At 48.5% G+C, this 13,290-nt stretch overlaps 1 protein-coding gene and 1 long non-coding RNA gene across 2 annotated transcripts in view; one reads left to right on the top strand and one right to left on the bottom strand.

The window, feature by feature from the left end:
• LOC309330184 overlaps positions 1-13,290 on the bottom strand; it is a 182,011-nt gene that overhangs the window by 105,272 nt on the left and 63,449 nt on the right. The gene's annotated exons all lie outside the window — the stretch shown is intronic.
• SLC27A3 (solute carrier family 27 member 3) overlaps positions 2,847-13,290 on the top strand; it is a 31,286-nt gene continuing 20,842 nt past the window's right edge. Inside the window, 3 exon segments of the mRNA XM_081840952.1 lie at positions 2,847-3,167; positions 3,170-3,227; positions 3,230-3,802. Of these exon segments, the coding sequence (XP_081697078.1) occupies positions 2,862-3,167; positions 3,170-3,227; positions 3,230-3,802 (937 nt within the window). The 5' untranslated portion in view covers positions 2,847-2,861.

Below are 13,290 nucleotides of genomic sequence, written 5' to 3'. Positions count from 1 at the left end.
AAAAGTAGAAGACCCAGTGGATCAGTTCATTCTCTAATCAGTTCATGCATAGGGTCCATATATGTGGAAGTGTCTATTCCACCTGTCTGTTCATAGTGTCCAACATTCCACACGAAAGGTTGTTGCAGTTCCACATAATCCTTTCACAGAGTCTAAGACAAGGATTTTCGGAATATTAGCCATGTTTCACCGTCCTGGGCTTCATCAGTAGTACAAACTCATACGAGCTCACAGGACAGTGGATCTTATGGCACAGTAGTAGCTGCTGTCAGGAGAAAACCGTACACAAATCCAGGGTGGAGTCCCTAAGACTGTTGAGCGGCGTCTTGTACAGCTCCTTTCGGCAACTCCTGCAGCCAAGCTGGTGCCCAAATGTCTTGCTCTGCTTTCCTTTGGTCCACATCCGCGAGGCTTGTCGTTTGGTCAGCCCAGGACCTCCAGACACACTGCCCAGGCTTGTGCCTCGGGGCAGTCACTCTCGTGCTGCTAAAGCAGCAAAAACAACGCAGGAGGCAGCAGTTCTGAGCTACTGGTCTCTGCAGCCACAGCAGGCCAAGATTCTCCAGTGGTTAGACTTCACCCCTGGAGGTGCACTCCATTGTCTCTCGAGACAGACAGATGCCAACAATTATTCACGAGGACTGCAATCTTGCTGGATCTTTTAAGCAAAGGCTCATAGCACCAGAGTCTCCGTGTGACTCAGTATATAAAAGAGGCGAACTTCTATATGTTGTTCAAGCAGTCTGGGCAAATAGCTATAGGTTTCTGTAACGCCCTGGCACTACTTTCCATAACCCAGTGCCCTCCATAGGTCTTGGAATGTTCTCCCTGTTGGCGCCAGCCAGTGCTGCTAATGGCCAGGAATTACGGGAGCTGTAGCACCAAACATCTGGAAACATATGGGGAAGGGTGCCCTAGATCTCTCTGGCGTGCACCCTCCCTCCCTTCTTTAAAATAAATTGCCACTTGAGAGTTTTTACAGGGCTGCCCTCAGGAACGAATGTTGACATATGCCTCTCCACATGTCTAGCTTGGAAACCCGAGGCTTAATTCCACCTTAAACCCAGAGTTGCATTGTTCTGCCTGGAGCCACAAGGTAGCACCCAATTTCTCTCTCCTCCCACAGATATTGGGTCCCGTCGGCCTACCTTGCAGGCTCGTTGTAAGACTTGCTGAACTGATGCACAGAAGTGGTTTGAATTCTCCAAAGCCAGGGGATGGGGGAATATTGCGGCCCTCCAGATGTTGCTAGGTTTTTTAAAAAAATAAATTTATATCCAACCCCCTCCTCCCAAAGGAGCCCATTCCTGACCACTAGGCGTGCTGCCTAGGAGCTGCTGTCTATCACTACCCGGAGGAGTCCCCTGTCCCTCCTCTAAAACATTAGCTATAAATGTCAAGTGGCTTTGAGGAGAGAAGAGGAGGCCTGTTCTTCAAAGGTCCACCTAGTCCATTCTACTTCCAACTCAACATGGAAGTCACACCGTTGGTCCATCTATTTTTTTTATATACATTTTTATTAATTTTAACATACAAATTATAAAACGTACCACACAAATTATTACAAATACACTCTTTTTGGACTTCCATCAGCACCTCCGATGATCTTCCGTCCTAACCTCTTTTTATGCATTACTTAATTTTATATTGTCTTTACCTCCCTTAACTTATCATCTCCCCTTTTCCATTTTTACAGTATTTCCAACAATACTCCTCACAGAACTTCTTGCAAACCTACAAACGTCATCTGATCATCACAAATACTTTTCATCTAGTTCGTAAATTTACTCCAGTCTTTGGTAAAATTCTGGTCCCACCGGTTTCGAATCCTTCCTGTTAATTTGTCTAACTCTGCATAGTCTGCATAGTCCACACCATTGGTCCATCGAGCTCAGTATTGTCTACACGGACTGGCAGCAGCTCTCTGAGATTTCAGATGGGGTCTCTCCCAACCCTACTGGGAGATGCTGGCATTGAACCTGAAACCTTCTGCATGGAAGGCGGATGCCCTACCAATGAGTGACAGCCCTTCCTCTAAAGAGCAAATTCCAGGGTCTCATGGTTGTTATGAAAGCTGCTTTAAATGGGAGCCTAAAGAATTTGCATTTTGGTCCATTTAAGCTCAGTATTGCCGACACAACCTTGCCAACAAAGGTCCGTATAGTTAAAGCTCTGGTTTTCCCAGTAGTGATGTATGGAAGTGAGAGCTGGACCATCAAGAAGGCTGATCACCGAAGAATTGATGCTTTTGAATTCTGGTGCTGGAGGAGACTCTTGAGAGTCCCATGGACTGCAAGAAGATCAAACCTCTCCATTCTGAAGGAAATCAGCCCTGAGTGCTCACTGGAAGGACAGATCCTGAAGCTGAGGCTCCAATATTTGGCCATCTCATGAGATGAGAAGACTCCCTGGAAAAGAGCCTGATGTTGGGAAAGATGGAGGGCACAAGGAGAAGGGGACGACAGAGGATGAGATGGTTGGACAGTGTTCTCGAAGCTACCAGCATGAAACTGTGGGAGGCAGTGAAAGACAGAATTGCCTGGCGTGCAATTGCCTGGCGTGGGGTCTCTCAGTCAAACCTGGAGCTTAAGCCTGCGACCTTCAGCATCGTGGGCAGAGATGCTCTTCCGTTGAGCTAGAAAGCTCACCAGTAGTAAGTGAAGGCACCCCTGCTCCCCTCTGATCCGTGAAGGTAGACTGCCCCTGAGGCGAGAGGCTCCATTTAGCCCTCATTTAGCCCAACTGGCGCTAGACGGACCTCCATGAAACCTATCCGACCCGTGTGCTTGATGGTCTCTGGCGGATGATGCTCCGCGGCCAAAAACCGACGGATCCCACCACAAGACCGGGCAGCTTGTGGCATGGAAAGCTCTCCTCGGCCGTGCGCCTTGCCCACTGACTTGCGCGCGCGCGCGAGGGTCCTCGAGAGGCTCGGATCAGCCCTCCCAAAGGAGCCCCGACGGCCAGCCCTCCCGGCTCGCCTTCCCCAGCAGCCCCTGCTATGGAGAGGCTCCTTTCTTCCCCGCGCCCGGACGCCTTCCAGCTCCGCCTGGCCTGCTTCCTGGCTCTCTCCTCGGGCTGCTTCCACCTCCGGCCGCCGAGGGCGCCTGGTGAGGGGCGGCGGGCGCCCCTCCTTCCCTGGGCCTCGCAGCGGAGGCGGGGCGGGCGGCAGAGGCTCCTTCGGCGGTCCGCCCTGGCCCGCCTCCTCCTCCTCCCTCCTCCCGCCGCTCTCCCTCTTCTAGCTCCAGCCAGCGCAGCCGCCGCGCCGTCCTCCCCGTCGTCTCCATCCTCCTCCGGCGCGCCACGATGTGGCTCACCTCGGCGCTGGCGCTGGCCGCCGCCGGCTTGCTGGGGCTGCTGCTGGCCGCGCTGCCCGGCCGTCTGCGGCCGCTCGCCTTGGCCGACTTGGCCTTCCTGGGGCGCGCCTGGCGCTGCCGCCGACGGCTCCTGCACGGCAAGGCGGGCGCGCTCAGCCTGGCGCAGCGCTTCGGGCGCCTGTGCCGAGCGCGGCCCCAGCGCGTCTTCCTGCGCTTCGAGGAGCGCAGCTTCACCTACGGCCAAGCCGAGCGCCACAGCAACCGCCTGGCCAACGCGCTGCTCCGCTTGCCCGACGGGCAGCCGCCGCTCCTGCCCGGCCAGACGGTGGCGCTCTTGGTGGGCAACGAACCCCCCTTCATCTGGGCCTGGATCGGCTTGGCCAAGCTGGGCGTCGTGCCGGCTTTCCTGGGCACCGCGCTCCGCCGAGGGGCGCTGCTCCACTGCGTGCGCACTTGCGGCGCCAGGGCGGTCCTGGTGGCGCACGGTGAGTTGGATACCCCCCCCCCCACTCCCCACCCCGTCGCGGTTTGTTCTTTCGGGTCTGTAAAAGGGACTCGGGGGGGTCTGCAGAGGCTGAGATCCAAGGCTCGCGTTACTTGGGAGTAAACCCCTATTAGGGAAGGGAGGGAGGGCTAAGCACTCTCTTCCCAAATCAGACCGCCGCTCCGTGGGACCGTAGGAAGCTGCCTTAGACCGAATCAGACCCATTGTGGTCCATCTAGCTCAGTACTGTAGGCACGGACTGGCAGCAGCTTTCAGGCTGTCGTCTCAAGGGGTTCAAAGGGAGGGAGTGACTCCCTTAGGGAGAAAGTTTGGGGTGTTTGGGTCTTCCCATTGAATTGTAGAGTTGGAAGGGACCCCCGAGGGTTTCCCAAACTTTGGGTCCCCGGCTGTTGCTGGACTACAACTCCCATCATCCCTAGCTAGCAGGATCCGAGGATGGGAATTGTAGTCCAAAAACACCTGGGGACCCAAATTTGGGAAAGCCTGATCTAGTGCAACCCCCTGCAATGCAGAAATGCCAACGCAGCGTCCCCATCCAATTGGAACCCGTACCAGACCCTGCTTAGCTTTGCAAATGCGCGAGTGGTTTTATCGCTGCACCGCGGTGGAAGTTTATGCAGTTATGCACTGCATGGAGAGAACAAATAGAGGAAAAGGCTTTGTTCCTCTTTCCTAGTACTAGAACTCTCGGGCGTCCAACGAAGCCAAACGCTGGAAGTTTCAGGGCAGATAAACGGAAGTCCTCTTTCAAGCAGCGCAGGGTTGAACTATGGAACTCCCTGCCACAGGAGGCAGTGATGGCCATGAACTTGGACGGCTTTAAAAGGGAATTGGATTCATGGGGGAGAGGACTAAGACTGGCTACCAGCCACACTGGCTCCGCAGTTGGAGGTTGTAATGCTTCTGAATGCCAGTTTGCTGGAAAAACGCAGGCGGGGAGAAGGGTCCTGGGTTCGGGTCCGCTTGCTGGTTTCCCATAGGTATCTGGTGAGCCCCTGTGATAACCAGATGCCGGACTAGATGAGCCATTGGCCTGATCCAGCAGGCACTTCTTATGTTGCAGAGTGAGAGCATTGGTCCATTTAGCTCAGCGTCTCCTCCATCAATTGGCAACAGTTCTCCAGAGAAGAGTCTTTTGTAGCCCCACCCAGACATGCTGGGGATTGAACCCGGGATCATTCTGCATGCAGGACAGATGATCTGCCATTGTTCTGCGCCCCTTCCTCATTGAGAATAGCAGGATCGACTTCTCCGCGTGTTTGTTCAGGATTACACTAAACATGGGCTTGCTTGCGTGCTTGTTAGTGGATTTTAACCTGGTTTCTGGCTTCTTCTGGGTTGTGTCTCCTGGTTCAAAGCCCACCGTAGGAACCAGTTGTGCGGTGGGCAGCTACTTCCAGGGGGCAAATCCTTATTATTTGCCTATTCAATTTTTATTCCACCCTTCATCCAAAGATCACAACATAGCAATACAAAAACGTTTAAATCCTTTGTTTCTGTGTTTAGAATGTCTGAAGTGTTCCAGTCGCTGTTGGGTGGTTTCTTTAAGTTTTAGGTTTCGTTATTGTTCCACAAGTATGTCTTTAAGGGCCAGAGCAAATAACATGACCCGGTTTTACAGCTGTGAAGCAGCATAGCAGGTGCTGTTAAGTTGTGTTAATGAAGCTGTTGGGTATAGTATATAAAGAGCAGCACCTAGCTCTCTCAGTACCCTGATGGATGGGTTCCACTTATTGATATAATGTAATTTAGTGTAAAAGGAGTTTTTGTTATTTGTTATTAAACCAAGCAAAAGTTACTTTTGCGTTTCTTGAATGTGTGGTCTCCCTAGCACAGTTTCCGCAGCCCAACTAATCTGCAAAAAAGCCAACGGTCGCATCGGTTTCAGAATTGCACACATACACACTGAAAGGAAATGAGCCCAGAGCAGCTACTCTTACAGAGACGTGGCAGGCACCCTCTTTGGAGAACAAGTACTCTTTTTTCGCTCTTGCCTTAAGAACGAGAGAATATTCTAACTGTGTGTACAGAGAGAGTGCAATTACCTCCTGTTTTTCTCCTCCACCCGTAGAGACAGTTTGGAAGAAGGTGAGCAGCAACTCAAACAGAGATAGGATAGCCAGCCTCCTCTGACAGCAGGCCATTGTGCTGCGTCTCTGAATTTGAGATGGCTGGAAAGTTGCAGAGATGTGGTAGCATTAGCTGTCCCTGATAGGGCCTGATTGCAAGGAGGCGAGCCCAGCGCAGGGACTCACGCAGAGCTGCAACAGGCAGCCTCATCGATGGGTGGCTGTTTCACTGGTCTTTCCATTGCTAAGGGTGATAGAATGAGCTGATTATTCAGGAATACAGCCAAATCAGTCCTGAGTGGCTGTGTCACCTCTGCCCCCCAACCCAGGGCTCAATGCAACCAGTTTGGCAACATTCTGCCCCATAGCAAGGAGAATTTGTCACTCTTTGCTTTTCTGTAGGGTGCTGGGTGTGTTGCTCTATCCTCTAATGCTAGCATGTTGAATGAAAAAAAGAGTCAACAATTTTTTTATGTATGTGATCCCTGATTGGCTGGGACATGTGTCTAGGAGAGGGGCAGAGAACCTGTGGACTCCAACTCCCATCATGTCTAATGGTTGGCCATGATGGCTGATGGGACTTGGAGTCCCAACAGCCCCTGGAGGTCCCCCATATCTGATCCTACTGAGGGCCTTCTTGGTAGTGGCGCCAACCCTTTCAAATGCCCTCCCATCTGATGTCCCATCTGATGTCAAGTAGATAAGCAACAATACAGTGGAACCTTAGTTCTCAAACAGCTTAGTTGACCTACAAATTGGCTCCCGAAAACCCAGAAGTAAGTGTTCCGGTTTTTGAAAGTTTTTGGGAAGCCAAACGTCCGATGCGTCTTGGTTTTCGAACGGTTTTGGGATTCGGACGGACTCCAGGAACAGATTAAGTTCGAGAACCAAGGTTCCACTGTACAACCTTTAGATGACATCTGAAGGCAGCCTTGTATAGGGAAGTTTTTAAACGTTTAATGTTTTATTATTATTTTATATGTGTTGGAAGCCGCCCAGTGTGGCTGGGGCAACGCAGTCAGATGGGCAGGGTACAAATAAAACCATTACTTATAAAGGTAATGATAATAATATCTGCTTTAGGAGATGGGTCTCATTAATTTTTTTTAAAAAAATTGCACGCAAATAGTGGGCATATTTAGTGATTATTTCTAATCATCCGCTAAGGAAGTATAAACATTCCATTCAGGATGGTTAGCTAAAGAGAACTTCCAGATGCAGAGGGTGTCTAACTTAGAATAGCAGTTTTTGGCCGTGCCTTAGTGCCCTTCCCATTAGGGCATCTGCCTGATAACTGGGTGAGACAAGAGGCTGGACTGGGCAAGGCACAAACTGCCACCGCCATTAGGAATGGAGCCTCCCTGTTCAGACCCAGTTTATCTCTGAATGCCAGATACCAGGAACACACAACAAGGGAGGGCTGCGCTTCTAGGCTTCCTGGCTGCTGCTCACTGTTGGAGACAGGAGGCTGGTCTTTGCTCTGATCCAGCAAAGCATCACTGATAATGGATTAGATAAGAGCAACTAGCCATCATGATGGCTGAGAAGAGTGGAGCCTCCACGTTCAAAGGCAGTGTACGTTTGAGTCCAGACACTGGAGGGCAGAGGGCAGGGAAGGATATTATTATTATTATTATTATTATTATTATTATTATTATTATTTAATTATCATTATAATTATTTTTTATCCTTTATCCCAGGGCAGGTTGCCTCAACGAGAGTGGTGCAGTTCCAAATAAATTTGGGTTAATTTGCAGTTTTAAAGGCGGGGTCACAATAAATACCTTTCAGCTATCAAAACGCCCCCACACCCTGTTTGTGGGGTTCCTTGGAGCCTCTGGCCAGGGATTTGGGGGGCAGGGGGAGGAACAGGATGCAAGACGCCATGGTTTTTTAAATTTTTATCTAGCAGGGCTCTTTATTTACAGTGTTTGTCTCTTCTGAGAGCAGCTTGCAAAAGTCAGCGATTAAGGGTTTCCGCACCAAGAGCCACGGCACAAAAGGAACACGGGTTTGGGAGGGGGAAGGAAGAAAGAAATCTCAGACCCAGTTTCTTAGCTGTGGAGTTCTTGTCATGAATAGCTGAAATGGGGAAGAAAAAAGATTTCAAGGAGAGGAGGAGCTAAAAGTTGCTGGTCTTTTGGCAGAGGCCCTGCGGTCCAGTCTCTTCCTCTCCTATATAGCCTGATGGAATGGCTGCCGATCCGAGTTGAGGGGCACAGCCTGATGGAAATTATCGCTTAACGCTAACCCTCCCAAGGGTTGTTTCCCAACTAAATTCTACTCGGATTCAACCCACTGAATTCATCCAAGTCAGACAAATTGATTAATTTCAATGGGTCTACTCTTGAGATAGGATTATATGTGCATAAAATTGGATTACACATAGAGATATACATACTGATAGGGGGTGTCCAACTCCTGAGAGACTGCGATCTGCTCACAGAATTAAAAACTGCCAGTGATCTACCCTCTTTTTGGGGGGTTCAGGTCAAAGTTTCTGAGCTTTTTTTAGGGAGGAGGAAAGCCCTGATTTTTGAGAATCCAAGCCTAAGCTCAAGGGAGAAAGGGGAACAGCCACTCACCAACGGATCGCTGGGGAAACTCACAGCCTCGATCAGCAAACTCAATCGTGAAACAATGGAGGGCGGGGCAAGGGGGCAGGCTGGATTCTATTTTATTAACACTAAGGAAAGAGACCCAGCAATCGACCGCGATCTACCAAAATCTCCCTGGGATCTAACAATAGATCGCAATCGACCTGTTGGACATCCCTCCCTGTGCTAGATAAATAGCTATGGCTATAGGAGCCGCTACTCCTAATTTTTTTTTTTAAGTGGCCTTAAAACTCTGGAAGGTCTCCCGCGCCTGTAAATTTCATCCGCTTTGGCCCGAAATAACAGCTTTTACACTACCCGAAATTCTGAATGGGGACTCCAGAGTTTTATACGGAGGGTCATTCTCCAGTTAACTTCTGCTCAGAGCAAGCCCATTTATATTAATTCATCTAAGTTAGTCCTGTCCATTAATTGTAATGGTTCTACTCTGAGTAGGGCTAATGTTGGATGCAACAACAACAGTTGTTGTTGGACTGGTTTCTTTGTAGCTGACGCCGGCCGTGAAGTTGTTCACCATAGTTCCTTCTTGAACAATTACAGAGTCAAGAGGGACAGTTAGCCTCCCCCCCCCCTTTTTCGTATCCGCACATGGGGAAATTCTCTGTTCCAAGATGTGTCTCCAGGCTCATATCAAATACATTTCCTTAACTTAAACACCACAGAAAAGAAGATAAAATGAGATTACAGCATAAAAACTTTGCAAAGTGCTAGCTTTGCAAATCTAAAATGTTGATATGGTGTTTTTGACCTATAATCAGCTGGTATTGATTATTGATGCGGTGCTGAGAAACCCTAATCAAATCATAATTAGCTGAATCAGCAAGGCTAGAGTTGGGTAGCAGGCCAAAGGTCATATGTATCTCCAAACTGGGGGGAGATGCTCAAGAAAAGGATGTTTATACCCATTTTTGAAAGGGATAGGTTAGAATTCAATGATCAAACAAGACTACATTCCACAAAATATTCAGTTTCATGTTGGGGCTTGATAAATCATACACCCCAGATGCACCAATGCCTGCCATAATGAAATAATTTTAATAAAACCACATCAATTACAAACAATTGCCTTAAAAAGAAGAAGTGAATTTGGATAGAAGTTGCACAGACCTAAATTATATGAGAATATGTTTGGCTTGCATCTGAACATGTGTAAAGCATCCGTGTTAAAAATAGCCTTCGCTGTGAACACGACTTGCTTAACAAGGAGGGACTGACTGACTCAGGCCAACTCAAGGTTTTCTTTTTATAACGGGAGAGATAAAGGTATCGGTTTGAGATAGGGAGTGGGGAGTTATGGCCTTCCAGTGTGGTATTCAAGTTTGGCCTGTCTCCGAAGGACATTGCAATCACAGAAAGATGCCTTTTATTCCCATTTTAATAAATGGGCTGCGTTGGAGTAAGGCAAATCGGCTTATGGGGCCTGTTTCGGTGTGTCTGAAATGGAGCAGAATGGGTGCAGAAGGGAGAATATTTGCCACAGATGCTGCTAGGAACCACAAGCTGCTTTTGAACTCGGGTCCTGCCCACGGGTTTCCCATTAGGGCACCTGGTTGGCCACTGTGAAAACAGGATAATAGAATCATAAGAGTCAGAAGGGACCCCGAGGGTCATCTAGTCCAACCCCCTGCAATGCAGGAATCTTTCGCCCAAGTGGGGCTCGAACCCACAACCCGGAGATTAAGAGTCTTGTGCTCTACCGACTGAGCTATGTTGCAGGTATTTTGTGGTTTTATATCTTGATTTTATTCTGTGAACCACCCTGAGGATCCCCCGGGTACAGGGCGCTATATAAATTCAAGAAACAACAACAACAACAACAACAACAACAACAACAACAACTGGATAGGCCCCCTTTGGCCAGCTCCAGCAGACTCTTCTGAAGGTGCCGAAAACCACCTCAGGGTGGCTTTCAAAGATGACTAGTCAAATTCATGGAAGGGAAGCCTCGCTGGAGGCAAAATGGCTGCCTAGAACCTCCAGCTTCAGAGCAAGTCTACCTCAATACGAGAGGCTGCGGGCCGCAGGTGGGGAGATTTACTGTTGCGCTCAGGTCTTCCTTGTGGACTTGCCAGAAGGAGAGCAGGATGGGTTCTGTTTGGCCGGATCCGGCAGCCTGCTCTTTTGCATGCTTCAGATGCGCTCTCGAGGGATAATAAGGGGATTCAACAACAACAACAAACCACTTCCTCGTTTGTCGGTCCTTCTGCAGCGTGAGAAGACTCCCAAGGCTGCTTTTTGAACCACTAATTAATACCCCAACCTGAACCAAAGCCTGCTTCCCACATCGCAGGGAACTGGGAGGCCTTTGTGGTGATTAACGCATCGCTGCTGCTGCTGCCTGCCAGGTTGATTCAATTTGTGTAGGGCTGTCATCATTTTTGGGGTGGGGGCAGGGGCGGCAGCGGAGACAAAAGGCCGGCGAATGGACCTTCCCCGTGCGTGACTAATGGCTGCGTTCTCCGGCTAGCGAGGGAGGTTGGAGTGGGACCGGGGAAGCCAGCCCAGATTGCCCTCGCTCTCGGTGGGGAAACTGAGGATAGCTGGCCGTATAGAACGCTGCCTTCTGCTGAGCCAGACTTTTGATCCGGCTAACTCAATATAGCCTGCACTGACTGGCAGCAGCTCTGCAGGCAGGAGACACTTACCAATGCTACTTGGAGACGCTGGGAATCGAACGTGGGACCTTGGGCCTGCAAATTGGGTGCTCTTTTTAATAATAATAATAATAATAATAATAATAATAATAATAATATTTTTTTATATCCCGCTCTCCCCAGCCAAGGCCAGGCTCAGGGAAGCTAACAAGCAATAATAAAAACAAGTTGAATGAAAAACAAGATTAAAATACAACAATTAAAATATTGAAACATTAAAAATATTAAAATGCAGCCTCATCACAGTAGGAGAAAGGAAAAAGAAAGGGGGAGGGAATCAAACTGGCTCCAAGCCAAAGGCCAGGCGGAACAACTCTGTCTTACAGGCCCTGCGGAAAGAAATCAGATCCCGCAGGGCCCTGGTCCCATGAGGCAGAGCTTTCCACCAGGCTGGAGCCAGTGTTGAAAAGGCCCTGGCTCTGGTTGAAGCCAATCTAAGTTCCTTAGGGCCCGGGACCACTAGGGTGTTGGTATTTATGGACCTTGAGGCTCTCCGTGGGGCATACCGGGAGAGGCGGCCCTGTAGGTACGAGGGTCCTAGGCCATGAAGGGCTTTAAAAGTCAAAACCAGCACCTTAAATTTGACCCCGTACTCCACCCGGAGCCAGTGCAGCTGGAAAAGCACTGGGTGAATATGCTCCCATGGCAGAGACCCCGTGAGGAGCCTCGCTGCAGCATTCTGCACCCGCTGGAGTTTCTGGGACAGCTTCAAGGGCAGCCCTGCGTAGAGCGAATTACATCAGTCAAGCCTGGAGGTGACCGTCGCATGGATCACTGTGGCCAGGTGATAAATAAATAAATAAATAAATATTAAAGATAAAAACAGCTACACGCAATCGGAGAGTCATCTCCGAATGCACTGCAGAACCTCGTCGGAACTGTATATGCTGAAATCATCGCAATCTTAACAAACACGAAAGGATGCCCGATAATCTCTATCGCTTGGACTGTTTTCCTCAAATGAAAAGATATATTGTATCCGCAGCGGTGATGCTCTACAGGGTTTATACAAAGGCAGGAGGGAAGAACAACAAATACTAATTGAAATGTGTGCTTTGCGCATGCCAAGCTCTGCTGTAGACCATAGGCACCGTTCTGCCATATGCCTCATTATTTGTATAATCTATAAAGTCGCCCCAGACTTGCGTAAAAGTTACCATATTTCCCCCGTCCTCTTGCTACCTGCAATTTCCATGTCGGGTTTCCCCAACAATGGTTATGGTAAAGTCGTGGGGTTTAAACTGAATTTAAACAAGACAAAACTATTAGTTAAAAATCTGTCGTCAGATGAAAAAATAATACAAATTAAAATCTACCCCAAAATTAAGTATTTAGGAGTATGGATAACCCCAAAGAATATTAACTTATATGAAGATAATTATACCAATTGTTGGAAAGATATCAAAAGACAGTTGGAGACATGGACTAGGTTAAATTTATCATTCTTGGGCCGTATTTCGGAAATTAAAATGATAGTTTTGCCGAAGCTACTCTTTCTATTCCAAATGATTCCAATTATAGGAAAGACCAGCTGTATTGATAAGTGGCAAAAAGAAATTTCTAAATTTTTGTGGAAGGGTAAAAGACCAAGAGTAAAGCATAAGATATTAATAGATATTGTAGAAAGAGGTGGCTACAGGTTACTGGGCTTGAAGTTATATTACGAAGCCTCATGTCTTCTCTGGTTGAAAGATTGGTGTACATTAAAAAATTGGGATACTTTAGATCTAGAAGGTCATGATACCCGTTTTGGGTGGCATGGCCATCTTAATTATGGGAAAATAAAGGCGCATAAGAGCTTTTCAAATCAATAATTGCAGTTATTCCCATGCCCTGGGAATGGTCTTTCTTGCTGTAGTTAACAGATGGGGTACGAGTTCTTTGTTTCTAATTTATGGCATATCCTGACAAGGCTGGGGGATTATATCGTCCAAAACTGGTTTGAAAGCCATATCGTGATACCAGTTTCATCATTCTTGCCCTGGCAATATATCACAAATCGTTATATGTGTTTGTGTGCTATGCAAAAATCACAATGCGGGGAAAACCGTGAAGCCAGCCAACTCCTAGCTCCATCCTTATTTCAGACATTGTGATATGTCAGTACATCGCAATGTTTGGCTGGTG

The sequence above is a fragment of the Podarcis erhardii genome (assembly GCF_964252035.2).
Source record: "Podarcis erhardii genome assembly, chromosome: 15".
NCBI lineage: Eukaryota > Metazoa > Chordata > Lepidosauria > Squamata > Lacertidae > Podarcis > Podarcis erhardii.
The sequence above is the reverse complement of the archived record's forward strand: the minus strand, read 5'-3'. Positions and strand labels throughout refer to the sequence as shown.